The 22,256-nt window shown below is 39.5% G+C and overlaps 1 protein-coding gene across 1 annotated transcript; it reads right to left on the minus strand.

The window, feature by feature from the left end:
• Window positions 1-723: 723 nt before the first annotated feature.
• Window positions 724-11,939, minus strand: LOC149281825 (gelsolin-like). Its single transcript, XM_089498928.1, has 16 exons — window positions 11,741-11,939; window positions 11,503-11,657; window positions 10,973-11,134; window positions 10,097-10,246; window positions 8,089-8,178; window positions 7,412-7,544; window positions 7,041-7,129; window positions 6,312-6,527; window positions 5,285-5,418; window positions 4,565-4,655; window positions 2,901-3,071; window positions 2,412-2,586; window positions 2,025-2,146; window positions 1,851-1,928; window positions 1,159-1,219; window positions 724-893 (listed from the first exon to the last, which is right to left on the minus strand). Exons 1-16 carry the CDS (start codon window positions 11,934-11,936, stop codon window positions 724-726), a joined length of 2,193 nt encoding a protein of 730 aa, XP_089355054.1. The 5' UTR covers window positions 11,937-11,939.
• Window positions 11,940-22,256: the final 10,317 nt, after the last annotated feature.

Below are 22,256 nucleotides of genomic sequence, written 5' to 3' on the forward strand. Positions count from 1 at the left end.
CTCCCCCAAATTTAATATAAAATTTGCTGCACATAAAAATTTAACTTTAAGTCTACGACTTACCTGGAAATGAATGTGTTAATAAGTTCACCAATCAGCCTCTAGAATCCTTTTCCATACCTTTTCAAAAAAAAAAAAAGGGATTCTGAATATTTTTTTAAGTAACCAACCTTTTAGTGCCGCTTTATAATGTAATATAAATTTAATTCATTTTTATATCTGAAATTAAATTTAAAAAAAAAAAAAATCTTTACTACTAATTGATGCCAATTTTTTTTTGGTTTCTCATTTTATTCCCCCAAAATTTCTGAGTGCTTCTTATTTTAAATACTTTTTTTAACTGCTGTTTAATAAATGTATTTATCTTTGTTCTTGAACAGTTGTCCGGCTTTGTGTGTTTTTTTTTTATTATTATTTATTTGTTTTAGAATCGCTCTGAATTAATGGATAAAGAGAACAGTTGCAAACGTTTCTTCTGCTTTTTCATCAGGAAATTAAACCAAATACTACCCGGCCAGCCTCTGTTCCAAGCTTTATTGCTTTTAAATATTCAAAAAGTACAACTTGAATTAACGGTATAAACAAGAACAAAACTTTTTTTGGTTATTGCACTGCTCGTGGGGGGTGGGGGGGCAATGAAACTCGTCTAGCGGGTCGGAGAAGCTTTCAGGCAGTGAAGGCACTAAGAGGGAGGACGACCGAGAAGGAGCCTACGATCCGTAATCACATGTTGAGTTCAGCCAAAGCCTTCTCTAGCGGGTCAACGGCCCAGTAATCGGAGTCCCAAGCCAGGAACCAGCCCGTGAAAGTAGGAGGCTCGAACCCTTGTTTGATAACCGCCACTGGCGTCCTCTTATCTCTCTTGGCAGGGTCGCTTTCGATATATTTGTGGGCTGAAAGACACAATAAGCGGTTAAAAAAAATCTAATGTGCGGCACTTTTCTAGGAAGTTAAAATTTATAGCCTGAAGTAAAAGGAAATACGGTCCTTTAGTAAGATCCTGGGGCCCTGTGTCTTAAAGGCACGGCGCACCTTTAAACGCAGAGGGAGCAGCTGAAGTTAAATAAATTTCTGCCCCCAACACCGAGTCCTTCCTCCTCCCCGGTGTCTGTACCGGAGAGAGCAGGTTATTTATAACGTACAGATAAACGCACTTACCTGAGGACAAGGCTTCCTTCTTTTCTTCCTCGTGAGCATCGTTACCAATCCAGACAAAGACCTGGATGAAAAGAGGTCAACTTATTGTTACGAATGGAGCTCCGGTAGAGTCTCAGCGCCGTTACAGAAGAATACAAGTTTAACAATAACGCAAAGAAACAGAAGAGAGATACAGGAGGAGATTACGGGCCTGTCCTTGTGAGCTTACAGTCCAAAAGCCCTTATCAAGTAACCAAATAAATTCATGGAGGAGAGGGTCTATCGGCTTTCCAATTTGGGGGAAAAATAACGATGGAAGCAGGATGAGAAACAAGGATACAGTTTAGCATTCTAGACATTCTAGGAAAGAACCATGGAGAAACCATTGAACAGATCTAAGCAGATGGGGTTAAAAATGGGCGTTGGGAAAGGAATGTCCAATAGTAGGACAGGTGGAGAAGACAATGATATTGGGTCACTGCCAATAATTCTTATTGATATAGTGCCAACAATTTACGCATCACTTCTTACAACAGATACATTCGAGGGATCTGAGGAGACTAGAATGTACAGACTCAGACAAACCGACACATTAGGTGGATACAGTGCGACTCCAAAGACACTCGACATTGTATCCAAGTGAAGTTACTGGTAAGTTGACAATCATTGTGACCAGAGAGAAAAAAAAGCCCTTCTCTCTGTGATCAACGGACCTGGTCCCAGATGTCCAGAAGCATCACGTCATCTGTGGCAAGGTCATCTTGGGTAATTTCTCCTGGAACCTCCTCGATCTACAGAAGAAGACGACGATGAGTATTTTGGAATGGCTTAGAGCGAAGATAGTGGAATATTCTAAAACTTCTATGGGTTTCACAGAGACCACTTACTATGAAGCGGCCGGTCTTGTTGGAACAAGCAAACAGGCGCGGGGGATGGGCATTCAGTTTGTCCTTGAGCCGTGAAGAGGTACGGTATGGAGCTTTTCCGCCCAGGGCCTCCCAGAAATCATCTGTAATTAAAAAAAAAAATGAATAAATGGAATACTTTTGTCCAAAGCAAGATTATCTAATCCATGTTCTCAATGGAAAATTGGCTTTATTTATTTTTATTATTTTCTTTTAACAAAGTAATAAAATAATAAAAATCCCTCCAAAAGACACATGCGCTAAGGAAACTGTCAGTGACGGGCAGAAAGCGTACCCAGTACTGGGTGAAGTCATATAGTCTGCCCCAATTGTGGCCAAGATTCTTCAACGCGTTTCACTACTACTCACCAGTTTCTCCTCCTTCTGCTATTTCCGACGCAGACGCTCCAATAACGTTCAATAATTCTTGGCCGCCGCGTTTCTCGGCCTCACTGGAACCTTGGCCGATCCACAGGTAGGCAGAGGAGGGAGTCTTCAGGACAAACGCATCGTTGGAATTCAAATTACTCGCAGCGGCATCAACCTACAGCATGGGAAGGAAAAACTTATTTAGAATCGCACAGAAAAGACACTTGGTGCGGCGCGTTTCGCTGGCCATGCCTTGTTTTCACTTTAAGGAAGAAAATATGGTAATGGTAAGATACAAAGCCACCCGCCCTGCCAAGTGCCCCTAGGCACAACTTCTACAAATACTATCTAAACCAAAGTGGACATAGACAAGAGCACATCAATCAAAAAGGTATCAAAACTCCCTAGGGGTGATGGACTTCCTCCGAGCAGCTGAACCCCTTAATTCAAGGGGTCCCTTTAAACCTCTGAAACGATCAAACGCCTTACCTCGATCGCTCTGCTGAACCCAGAGGAAGACGCGCGGACCTGGAACAGACGAATGGCCGCATCTGTCGTCTGACCCCCTTCTCTGGAGGTTCCTCCTTTGTAGACAATCAAGGGCTTCCCACCGAACAGACTCAACAAGTGAGCGGGTTCCTTGCCCTGAATAACTCGCACCTAGGATTTAAGAGGTTGAATTACATTCTCACATCTCACAGAATTTGTTTAATTCTAGAATTTGAAATGCGGCGGGTTTAGTAGAAAAAGTCACCCGTGCAACGTCACAAGCCAGACCTCCTCGGTCAACTTTTGGTGGGTGCGTCTGCAGGCCACCATACGGAAGGTGCGTTAGTTTAGTGATAAGACCATCAAACCATCACCACGGCAGAATTACTGACTGATCCCTCCCTCTCACACTTAGTTACCCTTCTTTAAAGAGACACAGTCATAGAATCTCCGGTATCTTTAATCTTAGTTGGTTGCAGGGGTTTGGCGGCATCTCACACGGGAACATTACATTATATATTTTCGTAGCTTCGATGCAGGAAAGGTGGAGGAACAGCACCCACCGAATAAATAACGGGAACAGCACCCTCAGCCTTATGTTAATTCCACTTCTATTAGTAGTATGTTAATATAGTAACATTAATGTTATCAGTGCCAATGTTTGCTGTTCCATAGAACGTTCAACATTCCACTTGGTACTACAGCATTTACAGCGAGATAGCAACCAATGGATTTATTTTGCCAACAAAGCCTCGAAGGGCTAAAGTCAAAGCGATACACGCAACGCAGACCCCACGCTATTATGCTACACGCGTGTTAGTGCACTTAGGCAGGCTCTATGGCTTCTAGATCTACATGCAGCTTCGTGAGCTACGGTGAGAACTATGGCCACTCAATCCTAGACGTGCAAATACCTGGGATCTGGACCCCCCAAAGCTCTGCAAGGAAGAAGGAAGAAAAAGAAAGGTTTGCAGTATAGGGTTAAAGGAACGTACACAGTGCGGTCAGAACGCCCTCCGACAGTTACTACAAACTAAAGTGAAGCAACAAGTGTCACCATGATCACTGATGATGTAACATTGTAACAACGGGATTGAGTGGAGACAATCACTCAACAGAATTTTGTGAAGATGGAAACTCCATAATGGCTACATAAGAATAATGCCGACTACAACACCAACTTCTGATACCAGCAGGTGGCAAATAGGGCCCTCTATGGTACTAAATACACAAGTCCTCACTAAATTTCATACGTTTTCATTTATAATCGGGGGGGGGGGGCGTCTCCAGTCCCACTTTCCGCAGGGACGACCCACACAGACAGGGGCTCTGTGATAAGCTAAAAACGTGCCTTTAATATTTGGTACTGAAGCTCTGCATACTTAATTTGCATACCAGGATGCACTATGATGTCAGAGGTGGCAAAGTGGGAATTTATTAACGCTTTTCTTTTAGGTTTTTCAACTTGCTCTCTAGATCGTAAGTCACATTGTTTTGTTACATATAACGTTATGTCCATTGTGCAGCTCTGTGGAATATGACGGCGCTATATAAAGACGATAAATAATAATTAGCGTTGTACAACACAGCATGACCAAGTATAACTTCTATCCGGCTTTGGAAAACATTTCGCAACTGGATACGAGTTGTAGGGAGCTGCTCACCTGAACGGGGCCGCCGCCAAGTTCCTCATCGAGTTGGGCGCTCAAGAAAGCGGAAGCGGTTATCTCATCCTTAGTGGAATCAGCTCCCTGCCTGTATGAGATAAACAATATAGCAGAACCCATGACAAGCCTTTATTACGCAACGCGAAGTGCTGCTTATTATTCACAGAATACTTTTGGGTTTTGCTTTACCGAGAGGGTGGTAGATACGTGGAACAGCATCCCAGGAGAAGTGGTAGAGGCTAATACAGTGAGGGGATTTTAAAATGCATGGGGTAGACAGATGGCTCCTGAAAACAAGAGTCCAGCTTGTGAAGTGGGAAGATCAGTATGCAGAAAAGTTAATGCAATGACCCGTAATAAATAACAGGCGACTAGTTTTCTAACTAGGTTTACTAGATACGTGGAACGGCCTCCTAGCAGAATTGGTTTACATTGTTTTGTTTCTACTGAGGATTGGGCGCCACCTGCTGGTCACAAATAGGTGCAGTCAGTGGGGGGGGGGGAAACCTCACAAATCCCCCAACCGCCACCAATAAGTTAAAAGAAAATAAAAATTCAGTTTGTGAAGAGGAAAAGTCGGTATGCAGTAAATGTTTATGTAATGGCCCGTAATAAATAACAGCTGTCTAGTTTTCTAACTCCTATAGAAGAGGAACGCACGTACTTCCCGTTTCTTGGAAGGGTTTGAAGCAATAAAATAAAAAGGCTGCTATTTACCAGGTGTAGATAATCTGTCCCTGCTTCCCACCGTGGCTGTAATGGTACAGAATAATATAACTGTCTCCTCCATAGAACTGCCCATAGAGGGATTCATCCACCGGCACCTTCTCGGAAGACTCGATCCTCCAGATCTACGGAGACCGAACAGAAACATTTCAATACGTAAAGTGATTTACTTCAAAAGGAGGAGAAAATGTTAGAGCGAGAGGCCATATTCTAAAAAAACTGCCGAACAGGTCTGATCTGCCGGCAAATTCTATGTATATAAGATACAGAATAGGATTGTGGGCAGAGGAAGGTAAAAAATAATTTCCAGCTGCCCCCTGGTGGATAGAGTGTTTTGCTTCATGAAAATTCATTTTATTCTTGAGTTAAATTACTAAAAAAAAAAAAAAAAAGAAAGGAAGAGAAAGAAAAAAGAGAGAAAGGAGGAAAAGAGAGAAAGGAGGAAAAGAGAGAGAGAGAGAGAGAGGAGGAAGAGAGATAGAGAGAGAGAGAGAGAAAGGAGGAAGAGAGAGAGAGAGAGAGAGAGAGAGAAAAAGGAGGAAGAGAGAGAGAGAGAGAGAGAGAGAGAGAGAGAGAGAGAAAGGAGGAAGAGAGAGAGAGAGAGAGAGAAAAAGGAGGAAGAGAGAGAGAGAGAGAGAGAGAGAGAGAAAAAGGAGGAAGAGAGAGAGAGAGAGAGAGAGAGAAAAAGGAGGAAGAGAGAGAGAGAGAGAGAGAGAGAGAAAAATGAGGAAGAGAGAGAGAGAGAGAGAGAGAGAGAGAGAAAAAGGAGGAAGAGAGAGAGAGAGAGAGAGACAGAGAGAGAGAGAGAAAGGTTTTTGTTTGTTTCATGGTACCGGTGACAATAATAATAATCACCCCAATCTGAAAACAGCCGAAATTCCAGAGCAGCTGAAGGCATCGCCTGCGATAAGATCTGGCCAAGACCCGTGTCAAATATAAAATAGACATTTATCATCTACAGAGACTATAGAGAACGTAGTTCACAGCGCAGGATCTCCTACCTAAATCTCACACCCACCTGTTTTTTGCCCGTTCCGTTGTCCACCATACCGTGCTGCGCCGCCATGGCGGAGGAATCGTGGAGGGTGCTGACATCAAAGGGCACGTTCTCGATTTTGGCGATGTGATTGGGGATGTAGGCGATACCCATCCCTTCGGTCTGGTCCTTATCGCGCCAGTTCTTAAAGAACTGTTTGAACAGGGGGGTCTCCCCACTCTCTGGGAGAACTTGGACCTAGAGATGATATTAGGAGAAATTAAAAAATTACACAAAAAACCCCAAACATTGCTCTAGAACAGGATTTTCCAGAAATGACCGGCTTCCTTGAGGATTACGAGAAATCTACATTTCCACCACTTATGATCTAGAATTATTGTAAAATATTATATTACAAAAGCAGTTATCCCATTCTTTTCCTATATGACCTCATTAATCCAGGACATAACTTGACGAAAACCACATTATGAGGTCATTACTCGATGGGCGTCATATTTATAAAGACCAGCTCTGGTGCAAGGTTCTAGATAAGGAACTTTTCACTATGTTCCAGCTTTACAATATCTTTTTGAACTATACCTTCCCAGTGTGCATCTTTCTTTTTAAATTTTAATTTTTTTTATACTATCCTCAAATAAGCTAAATAAAATTAAGCGTATTAGCTAAAAAAAATACACACACATATATATATATATATATAAAATATTAGTCGTGGTGGGACTGGAAGCGGAAGCTGCCGTGTGGACGTACCTGCGTTTGTTTGGGGTAACCCATTTTTGAGATAAACTCTGTGGCTGTTTTCAAAGCTGCCTTCTTTTCTTCTAGGTTTGCGCTCTTACCTACAAAGAGTTTAATTAGTGGTCTTAAAAATAAAACAGGCTATGGTGCGAAATCAGGATCTATAACAGAAGAGTAACAGAATTATCCATCAATCCGTATAAGATGTAGGCTGATACATCATGGGGTCTTGCATCACTATTCTTCTCTTGGATAAGACCCCCAAGCCATGTACTAAAGACCCCTTAAGTAATGAGACAGCAGCCGTTTGGTAGAAGACGGTCTTCATTCATCGATGACTTCCGGAAGTCTATCGTAGACATTGGGGTCTTTTTGGTACCAACCTTTCCATACAAATATCTTCCCGTCGGAGCCGTGATCGAGAACAAAGCAGTCGTCTGAGCTGAGAGCGGATTGTGTGAATGGATTTTCATCCGCGACCAGGGACACAGTCATGGGTCCATTTCCGTTCGAAACCTCAAGGAGAAACATTTGGGAGTATAGGTATTAGGATTTGGCTGTATGGGTGAAGATGTTTGGAACAGAAAAAAATATATATATTTGGCATTGACAAAAACCTGGTTTTCTATCTGTAAACACCCATTATCCGCAGACCTGGAGTCGCCGTTGCTGTCAGTCATGAGATATTTTGGGTGACTTTCGTGCTCAAACACCACACTGAGCTGATGCTTTATGGCGATGCTAATGAACTCCTGCTTATACTTATTAAATTCCATTCCCTTACAGACCTAAATTAGCAAGAGAGTCCCACTGAGTGATTAAGACGCAGCCATTTTATTTCTATTGACAAAGCAGTATGATAAAAGAGATCAGGCCAAGATAACACAAACACGTATAAAAAGCCACCATTTTGGGAAATTGCTTAAAAAAAAATAAAAATAAAAATACGCTATATATTTTTTTAAACGGCTTTTAAATGAAAATACGGTGGGCTTTCCCATCTGGATACAAATTGTATTGTATTGTATTATAGATTCGTCTGCATTTCCATTCAGTTTACCTTGTAAAGCTTTGCAAGCTTCCTATTGGAGGAATCGACTTTGACATCATCAGGGCTTCCTTCTGGCAAGTCTGGCTTCTCTCCCAGAACCTGAACATAAAAAAAAAAAAAAAAATTATAAAAAAGTTAATGTTATATACCTTACAAGGCTCTGCCTGTTGTGCCAATTCTAAATTAAATTAAAAAAACACATTTCAAAATATGAATACAAAAGCTCTATTTACCTAATTAATATCAGATGAAAAAATATATATTAAAAAAAAACAAAAAACAAAAATAAATAAAATCACTCCATTTCCTAAATTTCTCTTTTTCTAACTTTTTTGTGACAGCAATCAGACCGGCAATTGCTGAATGGAAAAACTTGATTAAATTAATCTAAACAAACTTTGGCTCAGATGGGAAACCAACAAACATATCAACAAATATGCTTTTAATGATTCGCGCTGTTCCACATTAATTGCACTCTCTAGATTGTTAGCTAATAAAACTTGGCTGATCTCTTATATTCTCTCCTCTAAAGGTTTCCAGTTTCTATGGGAAAAAAGTGCTTTTGCGTCACGTGACAATTAAGTGTCCCCGACCAAAATTCTGAATGAAACTAAATTTTACGAGATTAAATAAATTATTTATAGAAATGCTTCTGGGTATTCCGCAGTGAACGAAGATTCAAAAAAGAAGATGGAACAACAGCTTTCATTATGTTTTAAAAAGAAATATCAGACATTTATGTTAAAATTGTGTTTAGTTTTGAAATATTTCTCCATACAAGAACAAGGAAAACAAAGTGTCCAGCAGATGTCTCGCTTCCAAAAAAAATATAAAAAAAATAGTTCATTAAAGGAAAAAAAAAAAATCAAAATAAGGATATTCTCTCCAGTACTTACACCCAACCCTGAGGGCAACATTATATATATTTAAAAACAATTAAAAAAATAATAATTACGAAACATTAAACAAGTCTAATGTAGAACCTTTTTTTTTTTTATTTCAAAAATCTCATACAGAAGAAAGTGTTGGCACACATTTATATATATATATATATATTATACATACATACACACACACACAAATATAGATATACACACACTATAATATATACCGTATATACACAGACATATATATATATATATATATATAGATAGATAAATAATTATATTATATATAATTATTATTATCTAATTTGGAGGGCTCTCTCCACCAAATGTATCGGTTTGTCTTAGTCTGTCAAGTCTTGTCATATCCCTTGAATTTATGTATTGTATTAAGCGCTGCATAACCTCTTGGCGCTATATAAATAAAAGATAATAATAAGTTATATATATATATATATATATATATATATATATATATGGCGGTGAGGCATTAAGATTTGCAGGAGGGCATTTAACTTGTAAAGTTATAGGAGGCTTTGTGGATTAGCGCCCTGGATATAAGATCTGCTTTTGGAAGATGCACAAAGCCAGCGGGGGATCTGCACAACGAAGCAGACGCGTCGGATTAGTTTGAAAAGCCTGACCGCGGAATTCTGCGCAAATAGGATGGGAATGGTTGGGTTAAGACGGGCTGCAATATATATATATATATATATATATATATATATATATATATATATATATATATATATTATATCCCTCCCCGGTTGCCACTCCATTTCGAGATGCATTAGGTGTAAATACAGCTTGGAAAGTTTAGATTTTTTAACAAAACGATTGAGAACTAAAATCAAGACCGTTTCCGACAACAGAATTCTGATACTGCGTCATATGAAATGGCGCACGCCAATAAGGAACCCGTCTACGATCACAACTTTAATAGACAGCAACGCATGACAAAGGGTGAAATGCGGAGGGCTTTACGGCATTATCTACAAATAAATAATAAATAATATTAAAACACAGAGTAACAAAAAATATAAAATATGTACAGAAGTAGTTGTGATTTTTGTGCAAAAAAAGAAAAAACAGAATCACTGTAATTAAGATTTTTTATTTTTTTTTTCAAATACCTCAATCATTTTCTCCCGCTCCATCCCTTCTTCCACCACAAACACCTTGGCGCGGCCGTGCCTTTCATTATCGCGAATGTCTTTGGCAAGAGTTGTGGCCTTCAGCTTCTCAAAGCGATTGGATTTGGAACCGCACCACTGGTAGATCTCCTGCAAGCGACATGATTGTGAGCAATGCTGCACAAGAGCTCACTCTTCGATGGGGTAAAACCCCAGCGCTGTATATAGTAATAACCCCCCAGTGCTGTACACTGCAATAACCCTCTAGTGCTGTACACTGCAGGTGGGTGACATTTTGTTCCAATAAACTCCCTTTATCTGCAGACCTGGAGCCGCCGTTGCTGTCAATCATGTGATATTTTGGGTGACTTTTCCAGCTCAAAAACCACACTGAGCTGACACTTTATGGCAATGCTAATGAAGTATGTTCCTCCATAGACTTTCATTAATCAGAGAGTCCACTGAGTGATTAAGACCAAGTCATTCTATTGTTCCTCACAGGCAGTATGATAAGGAGTCAGGGGGTTTTTCTAGTAGATTAGACTCGGATAACAGAGCGATAACTCATACAAATGGCTAATATGCAGCTGCCTGAAAACATATTAGGCAAAAAAATGAAAACAGAAGAATATTTTTGAAAACGGATTTTTAATCTGATGCTAGGAATAAAAAAAGTGTAGGCTCCCCTCATAAAAAGCTTTCTACTAGCTGAGATTTAGCAGTGATTCCATAGAATACAGAATGTTCCGTATCGCGGCATTATTAATAAACGCTTTGCATCGAGGCTCTCCTTCCTACGAGGCACTCAGAAGTTTTAATCACGGCTTTGATGCGCCTGTAATTATAAACCTGTCTATAATCGCTAGGAACACTTACATCGCCAAGATCAAGGATAAAGCAGTCTCCTTGGTTGAAGCTTTCCCAACCAACAGAGACTTCGGTGGCTCTGGCCAGGCGTCGGCCTTTGACCTGCAGAAGTCGCTTGATATTCACGTCGTTCGGCACTACATGGGTAAAGCCCGAAGCCACACCGCCGGCCTGAAAAATAATAATAATAATACATTTTTAAAAAATGATCAAGATGGTACGAAATAAGTAAATATAAATAAAAAAATTTAATTTTTTTTAGAAAATTTACAAAAAAGATCAAAATTGTTTTTTAAAAACTTTTTAAACTAGAAATTGTAAAAAAAAAAAAAAAAAAAAAATGAATAGCATTATTCTTTGATTTTAACACCGTTTAGAAAATAATTCATGCACAATTTCTAAAACTGGTTCCTCCGCTTCTCACTTCGCGCATCAGCTTCTCCTCCAGCCTCCCGTACACCATATTACTCCCCCTCCCCATAATCTACCCAAATCACATCAAAACGGGCTCACGTCACAAATGTCTACCCGATAGCCACCTTATATTTGATGCCAGATTTGAAGTATCCCAAAAAGACAGACGATTCGAACCCTTGAACTTCGCGGTTCTGGATGGGATCTCCTCCTAAATGGTCGTCCATTTGGACTGTGAAGATTGCAGCTGAGCCACTTTCATCCTGAGTGCACTCATCGCCTGTTGAGAGAAGAACATCGATGGATTCACTTCTAAATTTTTAGATAATATGTAAAAAATAAAATAAAAATATATATATTTACCCAGCCAATAGTGAAGGTCGTACTGTAGTTTCCCAGATTTCTGTTTGATGGTGTTGAGGACAAGGTAGGCATCACCGGTGAAGAAAGACCCGTACTGGTTCCGTGGCACGGCCACCAGGTCAAACTTCTCCACCCTCCAAACCTGGAGGCCTGGCTCCTTTCCGGCCTTCTCAAACTCTGCGTGTTCAACCACCATTTCTGAAGGCTGGAGGAAGCATGTGGGGGTGGGGGACAAAAAAGATAAAAATAATCATTAACATTATATATATATATATATATATATATATATATATATATATATATATAAAAAATTTGGGACAGATGCATTTAAAACAAAAATCACTAAACAAAAATAATTCCCAAATACAAGATCTTAGACAATATGAATTTTTTTTTTAAATTTAGATCCCCTTTTTTTTGGGGGGGGGGGGTGTAAAGCCACTCGCCCACCGCAATTTTAGTAATTGTGACATCCGATTAATGGGGAGAATGGTTTCAAATTGTGAAAAATCTTGACTAAATTCTGAAAACAATAAGAATTCACTAATAAATACAGTATATTTATTGCCACAATAATTCATATTTCGAAACCATTTAAATTCATTGCAGATAATCTATAGATGGAGAAATTCGTTTAAATGTATGCACGTTGGGATATAAAAATGTACTTTATTCACATCGGAGCAAATTTTAATAAACTCGCTCTACCTAAAACACAAAGCATTTCCTTCTGTTTTATTTTATATACACACACAAACACACACTACTGTTCAGTAGTTTGGGATCACCGAGCTGTTTTCATGGAAAATAAGGAAATTTCTGGCTGTAACATAATTACAAAAAGGGTTTTCTAACCATCAGCGAACACAACGTGCCAGTAGAACACAGGAGTGATGGGAGTGATAAAGAGTGATGGGCGCCTATGAAGATATTCCATTAAAATCAGCCGTTTCCAGCTACAATAGTTATTTACAACATTAACCCCGTCTGTTCTGCTGGATTTTTTTTTTTTTAATGGGAAAATGTGCTTTTCCTTAAAAAAAAAAACAAGGCCATTTCTAAGTGACTCCAAACTTTTGCACAGTAATATGTATGTAAAAAATCCTTTATATATTTAAGCCCCGTCTCCCCACATTGTTCACCGCTCTGAGACGAGAGCCATAAGGAATTGTCAGTGTTGATAGACTATCATTTAGACTTTGATCCATTTGAGAGGCCTCGATAGTTGAGCTTCAGCTTTTCAGATTCCGCTGCATCAAACGAGTCAGCAGCTGTTGTAACAGAACACGGTCACGTGCCGTCCGCACACGCTTACACAGCCAAACTATTGTGCACTCGACAAAAGCTGCGAGTGTCGGTTTGTTTTCTCGCTTGTCAGAGAATTAAGGCTAGACTCCAAACACCGGAATGAGACACCATGACATGTTTCCACAGGACGGGTCAACCTTTCCCCGAGCCACATTCAATAGTGTGATGTGAACGTCAAACCATCGTGGACTGGATTTAGATACAGAAGCCATATCCCTTCCACATTTAAATTCCCTCACTGTATTACCCTCTACCGTTTCTACTAGGTGACTGTTCCACTTATCTACCGCTATCGAAGCAAAGCCAAACTTCTTTACGATCCATCAAGGCCTCTGATCTTCTAGTTTTCGGTTACGGCCTTCTTTAGTTCTGTACAAGACCACGTGCGGATGAAGCCACCTTGTCGTCTTCCACGTCTACTCCAGATCGCCTACCCATCAATACTGTTTGGGACCTGGGACTTTCTTTGAATTTTACTTGGCTGTCTTCCTCTAAATCCCAATAGATTGTAAGCTCACAGGAACAGGACTTTCTTCCCTTCTGCATCTTATTACTGCTAATTTTCACCCCCCATTGTAATGTCGCAACGGAACCTACAGAAACTCTATATGTAGAATGTTATGTACATTTACAGTCTAATAAAATATTCTATTTTCTGTCTGATTTTCTGTTTAGGTCACGATATCAAACAAGAAGGTCCGGCGTATAAAAGATCACTTCGTTTCCCTGACCCAATGATAATGTTCAGCACGGTTCCCATCAATATATAAATATTCCAAATCCCTTTAGGCGGAATTTGGCAGAAAAGGGTAGTTTTGAAAAATCCCAACTTCCTTTTAACTTAAAATCATATTAATCAAGCGGAGAAAGACAACTATTTACAAAAACAAAAAATATACGATTGTGGTCCTCCTGAGGTGACAAGAGGGACAGAAAAACCTCAGAACATTGTTATTGTTGATCTTCTCACAATGTTCTTCTGGGTCTAAACTTGTGTCCTCACCAGCACAACAAGTCATTTCTCGGAAGACCAGAAGAGAGGATTCAGAAATAACGTTCCGCGCCCTTTTATGTTACCCTTGGAGAAATTACCAAGGCTGGTTAATAATCTAAATATAAAACGATGGATCCTAAAACAGGAAAAGGTTGCCGGGGCGCTGGAGTTTGGAGACGTTGTCTAGAGCAGATGCCATGCAAGATGGTGGCTCCACCATACGGCATGAAAACCATTAGAAGACATTTTAATATTTTTTTTTTTTATATATAAACTATTAATATATATATAAATAACAAAAAAAAAAATAGGAGTGACCTGTTTCTATGACATGTTTATATTTTTGTTGGTGTTTTTTCTTTAACCCCTTCGCGACCTTTGCCGGTTCAGGACCGTCATAACAAGAAGGTCACTAAATGACCTTTGACGGTCCTGAACCGTCAAAAAATTAAATAAGCTTAGAAAGTGATCAAGGATCACTTTCTTCGCTTAAACGGCCTTGCTGCAATGCCTCGATGTCGAGGCATTCAGCAAGGCTGAGATCGGCATCGGGGGCCATGTCTGGCCCCTCCCCGGGGCGTCAACAGCCGCCATACATTGTATGGCGGCGGACGCCCGTTTTAAAAGCGTTTAGGAGGCGATCAACGATCGCCTCCTAAACTTAAATGGTGTCGCTGGAATGCCTCGATCAGGAGGCATCCAGCGACACCAAACACTTACCTCTGGGTGGGCTGTGACCGCTCCGGAGAGCGGTCACAGCCGCCGCTGCCGGTGATCTTCGCCATCAAGCAAGATGGCGGCGGCCCGGGAAATAAAACAATAAAGACGAAAAAGTTCGCTAGAGGGTCTCCAGACCCTCTAGAGAACTGGCTCCACTTGCTGGTTGAATACAGGTACTGCATTCAACCATGCAAGTCAATGGAGCCCAGCTTTCTAATCACTATGTGATTAGTAAAATATTCAAAAAAAATAAAAAATGGAAAAAAAAATGAAAAAAAAAAGTGCTAACATTTAAAAATAATTATGCGGTGATGTCACTAGATGAACCATCCAGTACCAGCAAAATGTGTAAAAAAAAATATAAAAAAAGTATTAAAAAAATAAAATAAAATTAAAAAATAAAGTTTATTATTTTGAGCAAGTGCTAAAAATTCTCAAAAATCTCAACAAAGAGTTAAAATAAAAGCACTTCAAATACCCAAGGGGTGTCTAATATATAAAAAAAATGGCTGATGGGGTAAATTGGAGTGGCCTAGCTCAAATATAGGGCATAGGTACAGACTGACCAAAATGGAGAAAAAAAGCGCACTTCCCAAATGTGGCATTTTAAATCTGAAACAACCCGACAAACCCATGCATGTCGGGTATCACTGCACTCAGGAGATGTTCCTGAACACACATTGGCGTGTTGTTTGACAGTGGCATATACCAGGACCTGTATATCTATAACTAAAGTACAATTTGTGTGAAAAAAAAAAATAAAAAATTACTATTACAAAGTTTGACAAAGTGTAGTTCTATAATTGGTGCATGGAAAGGGTTAAAATAACAGCATTTGGAATACCCTGGGGTGTCTAGTTTTCAAAAATATATGGTTTGAATGGGTTAAATTGAGTTAACCGGCTTCAAAGATATTCCAAAGAGGAGAGGGAGGCACAATGACCAAATGACCACCTGAATTACGCATGCCCCAAAAGTAGCCTTTTACCAGCCAAACAATCTGACAAACCCATGCATGTGGGGTATCGCTGTACTCAGGAGATGTTGCTGAACACATATTGGGGTGTTTGACAGTGACATATACCAGCACCTGTATATCTATAACTAAAGTACAATTTGTGTGGAAAAAAAAATAAAAAAAATTACTATTACAAAGTTTGACAAAGTGTAGTTGTATAATTGGTGCATGGAAAGGGTTAAAATAACAGCATTTGGAATACCCTGGGGTGTCTAGTTTTCAAAAATATATGGTTTGAATGGGTTAAATTGAGTTAACCGGCTTCAAAGATGTTCCAAAGAGGAGATGGAGGCAGACTGACCAGATTTGTTAAAAAAGATTTGGAAATCATAAAACGCTGCTTGTACTTATTGCCCTATAACTTACAAAAAACAGCAAAAAAACATTGGGTATTTCTAAACTCAGGACAAGTAGTAGAATCTATTTAGCTAGTTTTTTTACTTGCTTTTTTAGGTGAGTAAAAGATTTTTCAAATAAAAGTCATAAAATGTGTTTTTTTTTTCAATTTTTCACCATGTTTTTTTTATTTTTTTTATAGTAAATAAGATGATACGATCAAAATAATGGTATCTGAAGAAAGCCCATCTTGTCCTGAAAAAAACAATATATAACTTATGTGGGTACACTAAATGGGTGAGGAGAAAATTACAGCTGAACACAAGCACCACAAAAGTGTCAAAACAGCCTCGGTCCCACAGGGTACAAAACGAAAAATGAGCCCGGTCCTTAAGGGGTTAAGCTAACATTTTATTTATAGCGCCGGCAGATTCCATAGGGCTGTTACCATGTGAACATCAACAAACTCATAAAAAAAAATAATATATATATATATATATATATATATATATATATATATATAAAAAATTATATTATAAACATATGAGCATTAACACAGACTACAGGAAATATTAAAAGCTCGACGGATTGAGATAAAAATAAATTTTAGGCAAAACGCCAGAAGTAAAGGCCGCTCAGGGAATTCCGTAAAATATCTTATTTTACAGCAGCTGCTGGGGCAGATAAAATAAACATACACCGGAAGCTAATAGCGGAGGCAAAGCGAGACGATGCAGAACGGGACGAGGGCCAGGCCATGCAGATTCATATGTCTTTTACTAAGGCATATCTCCCAATTGTCCCGGTTGTAGCAGGACAGTCCTGATATGTTGGGAACGTCATACCTGCCCAACTGTCCTGTGTTTGCGAGTAGCAGGGATCAGCGGCAAGTTGAGATCTCCCCTAACCATGCATTTCTGGAGATCCCTGCTTGAGAAAAGGCATCTCAATTAAAAATTCATTAAAACGACTTGTTTTCAGGCAGGACTGTCACGGCCCTCAAATTGTATACAGCCGACATAATTAAAAAAAAGGAGGACTCAGATGTGGTTTTCCTGAATACCAAAAAAACCAGCGGTTTTCTTGCTCTTGCATATGTAAGGCGGCACGTTGTGACGCACCGCTCGCGCCCTCACAAACTGCTTGAATACAGCTGTGGTCTAGCATTTCGCGTCATAATAGTGAATAAGCCACGGATTATGAAAAACAACGGCATGTTCGCTTTAGCGAAGCTCACGGTGTTGGTTAAACCAGCAGAGGTGATAATACCAGCAACCGCTCCAAAGTGTAGGGCCACAATGGCTACCAGGTCCCTTAGCTTCTCCTTCCGGGGGCCGCTCTCCCTACATAGAGAAATGCAGCACTTTCTTCCATCCCAGGCCAAGGAATCTTCTAGGGTCCCAGCCCCTCACCACCATGAGCGAAACGCACGGAGAGCCACATCTGGCCCAGCCCATGGTAGTTTTAACTCCTCCCCCAGCTGCCTCTACAGAAAGCAGGGAGTATACCTCAGTACACTTCTTGCACATGCTCAGAAAGGATAATAATAATATCGTAAACACTTATTACAACATCTATAGGAATAGCAATGTAAACAAATCCTGGGAGTACTTGTTGGTGACCACCTCTAGAAGGATCTCCGGGTCGTTACGACCCAAACCCTCTCTGACTAAAATACACACCGGAAAAAGCCTTACAAGAGAAACAAAATGATTCAAATTTAAATATTTACCAAAAAATAATAATAATTCAACTCAAGTTTATGGAAAATTCCTGGTGGCTTTTATTGTCACTTCCAAACCTGGCTACTGGTTGTGGACCACCATAGAGATCATGGCGGACAACTATCGTAGTTTCAGACAACCCTGAGAGATGACATCATCAATACCTGTAAGAAATGGCCACGTGGAAGCAGAAAGGAGATCCTGTGCGACGCGGCCAAAGGTCCGTCCCTATACGCTACACGTAGAAGAGCGGTAGACGGGGGACAGACCCCCGGACCTGGAGCCTTGGAACTGGTTGCAACCAAAGCCCCTGGAGTTATGTCTCCAAACCAAGGGTTTGGATATCAAGTCTGGATTCCAGGCAAGTCGCCAGCAATTGCGTAACACAAGCCTACCAGCTCGACGTGCGAACGCTCAACTTAAAACAAAATCTTACTGAGAACAGACATTCCTTAACGGAATTCAAAGTAGCTTCCAGCCAAATCCAGATGTAGAAGATCCGCGTTAATTATTAGAAGCGGACCAAAAACAATTCGGACGACCAATTTCCTTTCTTGAGCTTCCGGTTCGGACGGAATTCGGAGAGCTTTTTCAATTGGTCCTCACTCACATTCAGTAGAATAATGGGGTTTATTTACCCCGTTTAATTTATAAAGCTGTTTCTATACACATTATCGGGGGTTTCAGGGCTGTAGAACCCTGCGATCCCCTTATACCCAGTAAACATTCTGACCGCCTAGAAAAGAGGGGAATGGGAGAGGGAAAAAGGGGCATCTGGGATTTTGGGCCAATTTTATACAAAAGCAGAACAGACATCACTACTCACTAGAAAAAAAAAAAACATTTACAAAAAAAATATGAACTTTACAGCAGCGACTCGCTTCTTGCTGCCAAATGAAAGGTTTTGTTGCCGATTCATTTTTTCCAGCGAAACTCAAAAACCTCAAATATTTTCACGCAGCAGGATATAGAATTTCTGAAGAAAGAAAAGAAAAAAAACATATGTTCGGCTTTAAATACTTCAGACGTTGCCAAGGATCTCCTTGCTCCGTCTCGCCGGATAACTAGAAAATCAGGTTTTCGGACTCAACAAAAGCAAATCCTGAAACCGTAAGTCAATAATAGAGAAAAAAAAGTTAGTATAGGCATCTCAGAGCGCTATTAGCGTTTTAGGATTTCGTCTTCCGATTGGCTGAAAATCCTAAATTTGGACCATTAAATGCCCAGATAAGAATATGGAACAAATATCCCAATTCATTTTGAGGTATTTTCCTTAATTTTTCAAAAAAACGGCATTTGTGTTGGAGAACCGGAACGATGGGAATTGTATTCATAATACAAAATTCTATTTCATACGGAATTAAAGCCTTTTTTTTTTGTACAAAAGCCAAAATTAACTGGTTTAAACAAGGAGTACCCAAACATACAAAATAAACATATTTGTGTAGTTTGTAGAAGGATGAGCCCTGATGACAAGTTAATTCGCAGAATAAAGATACATTTGAAAGAAATTAAAGTAGGATTTGGCAAAGGGTTTTTTTGGGGTTTTTTTGTCCAATTTTATTTTTATATATTTTTTAACCAATATTTTCATATTTAGTTATTTTTTTTAATATATCAATATGGCCCACTGGGTTACCTCTCAAAGAGGTCTAAATAATAAATAATTAATACCTCATTACTGATCACTTTTGACATATATTGAAGCGAACGGCGCAGATCAGCTAAATCCCTCGGCAGTTTCAACTCGCTGCCGTGTCCTGCATTAAGAGTAAAGCCGCGATAGAAAAAGCAGTAGAGAGAACCAGGCAGAAATTATTAAAAATGATGACAGGACTAGGCCTCAATTTAAAACGTGATGTCATATCCGGTGTCAGCCAGCAGGAATTATGTAACAAACCACAGTTAGAGTCATCAAATGAATTAAAGTCACATTTTCCATAAAGCAGCCATTATATATATTTTTATAAATAAAATTATATATGTATAATGTACTCCATTTTGTCAGACATGAACATTCTTGCTATCACGCTTATCTAAGCACAGTGTTGCTTTACTGCTGCCGAAAAAACCCACTTATATGGCACTGTGTATTTGGAGTGAACCGGTAAGCCTGAGGAGATAGGAAAGCGTGATAAACTACATGTTATTTTACATAAAACCACAGCAGGAGGGGACTGGAAAGATTTCACACGTGACAAGGATTTAGTAAGCAGATGGGAATCCATCTGTATTCAATTTGCACCCTGTGGGATCTTAAAACCAAGAGTTATATCAAAATAAAATGTGAGAAACACACATCGCCTCACGCTCGCACCACGGACGCTCGCACCATTTCTGTCATGCAGGACGTCTGAATGATGTGAAGAATTTAAAGCACGCGTTACAAACGTTTTTCTACAGAATTCGGTGGCTTATTGACGATGCTGACCGGCCGCAGGCCGAGACCATGGAAGGCTTAACCAAACAGGACTCCGTCGCAATGACAACCTTATTACAGTCGTGACTTTAGTTTGGGTTATTTTATCTTAATCAGAACCTCATGTTCTTCACAAAAAAAAAAAAAAGTGCCACCGTGGTCACAGGGGGTGCCGTGGACTCCGTAGGTCGCGGCTGCCAACTTCTGCAGCTGAAACCGGTGGTTTAGGACGAAGACGACCGTGACGTGGCTGTCCACATGAATCGCACAGCGTGGGCTGTCATCGCAAATCAGTTCCTCGCATAGTTTAGCCTTAAAATAGCGGATTAGTTTTCTAAACCACTTGAAAGTGTTCATGCAGGACCACGCAAGCAACACATATCTTGAGTTTGCCCCTAATGGAGGGGAACATTCAAGAAACAAAACAGTCCACAAATCCCCCCCCCCCACCTCCCAACCATGCTAGTGATTTCTAAAGAGTCAGTAATGCCTTAATATTCCACATAAAATAGCCCACCGGGAGAAGCTCCAGTAGGTACGTCGTCAGACTCGACTACTCTGAATTTTATCATCGTTCAGAATCTTGCATTTTAGAGAAAGTGGGAGAGAAACAGCTAAGAAAACCCAAAGCTAATTTCTGATTGGCCAATTAGAAGAACTCTAGAGTGGATCTTACAGTCGCTGACCACAAAATGGCTTCTTCTTGTGCGCGACCAATCAGAAGATCGGACATATGGCCACCAAAATAACTTAATGGGGTCAGAAAACAACCACTATTATTATTATTATTATTATTATTAATTGAATTATAAAGCGCCATCATATTTGGAAGCACCTTCTAATTGTGGTCACCGACCAAAAGAAAAAAAAAATGTATATATATATATAAACTAGCTTGATGAAATCAAAATCTCCCAAGCATTTTAACATTTTTAAAAAAATAAAATAAAAATTACTAAGACTCGTTAATTTTGAATAAAAAAAATAAAAAATGTAAATATTCAATTCCCCCCCCCCAAATTAAAAATTCCAATCCATACTCCTCTAAATGCGCTATTTCATATAAAATGAGCATAATATGAGGCATTACTGTCTCTTTTTACACATGAGTGCAGGTATTAAAAATGAAAAATTTCACACACCCGTGGTACACAGCAAACTCCTGGAGCATTGGTGTTTCCCATTTATAAGCGGTTACTCATGCCCGGCGTTCAGAAATATTTTTTTTATTTTTTTGTTCCAGGAAGTGCGCGTCTGTAAGCAGTGCTCTTCAGTGACTTGGTCGCTGCTAACAGTCGGACCATCCAAATGCACACTAAGATCGGGGAGGGATCCTACTAATGCATGCATCAAAACAAAAAGCAATGGTCGCCACAGAAAAAAAAAAAAAACACTATGCAATGCCCAAAAAAGGTTAATACTGTTAAAAAAATTTTTTTTTTTAAATAATCTGCAAATTCATGCATTTTTTTCCCAACATTATATTTGCATATTTTTTTTCTCCGTCTAAACAGGTATTTAAAATAAAAATATCTAAAAACCTTTGGTGCAAGTGTCCCTATAATCCAGCGTTTAAAAAAAAAAAAAATTCTCTATACAATCTGTGAGGCCTTATTTAAAATTTTTTGGGAAAACTAATTGTCATGTGATACCAGAGGAGGCACCGATAGGTTATTGCCATAGAAACTGAAAATAAGAAGAGTTCGACGGTAAAATCTAAGGTAGTCTTTTGTAGAGAAGCCTCCATTTTGTTTGAGTAAAAAGCGTGGGGTTGGTTTATTGAAAGCTGTAAAACAGCAAATAAATATTAATATTGCCTCAAAAACACAATCCGCATAACTACAGAAGTGCAGGTTTGGGTTTTTTTGGTCCTGACTGCTTAAATTTATAGAAAATCAGAACAGGAGGCGGCCATTTTGTTTTACTTTCAAACATCAGGAAGTATGAAGTAAATAAAACCAATTTCCAATTTTTATCATTGAAAAAGGGGCAAAATG

This window comes from Sceloporus occidentalis, unplaced genomic scaffold, assembly GCF_023333645.1.
Source record: "Sceloporus occidentalis isolate IW3139 unplaced genomic scaffold, rSceOcc1.0.p SCAF_127, whole genome shotgun sequence".
NCBI lineage: Eukaryota > Metazoa > Chordata > Lepidosauria > Squamata > Phrynosomatidae > Sceloporus > Sceloporus occidentalis.

Excerpts from the sequence above, each read along its gene's own strand:
- LOC149281825 (XM_089498928.1), bottom strand. The coding sequence starts at position 11,936 with ATGGTGGTTGAACACGCAGAGTTTGAGAAGGCCGGAAAGGAGCCAGGC. Across the intron at positions 2,587-2,900 it reads GGTTCAGCAGAGCGATCGAG|GTTGATGCCGCTGCGAGTAA; the intron begins GTAAGGCGTTTG and ends CCCATGCTGTAG. Across the intron at positions 2,147-2,411 it reads AGCAGAAGGAGGAGAAACTG|ATGATTTCTGGGAGGCCCTG; the intron begins GTGAGTAGTAGT and ends TTTTAATTACAG.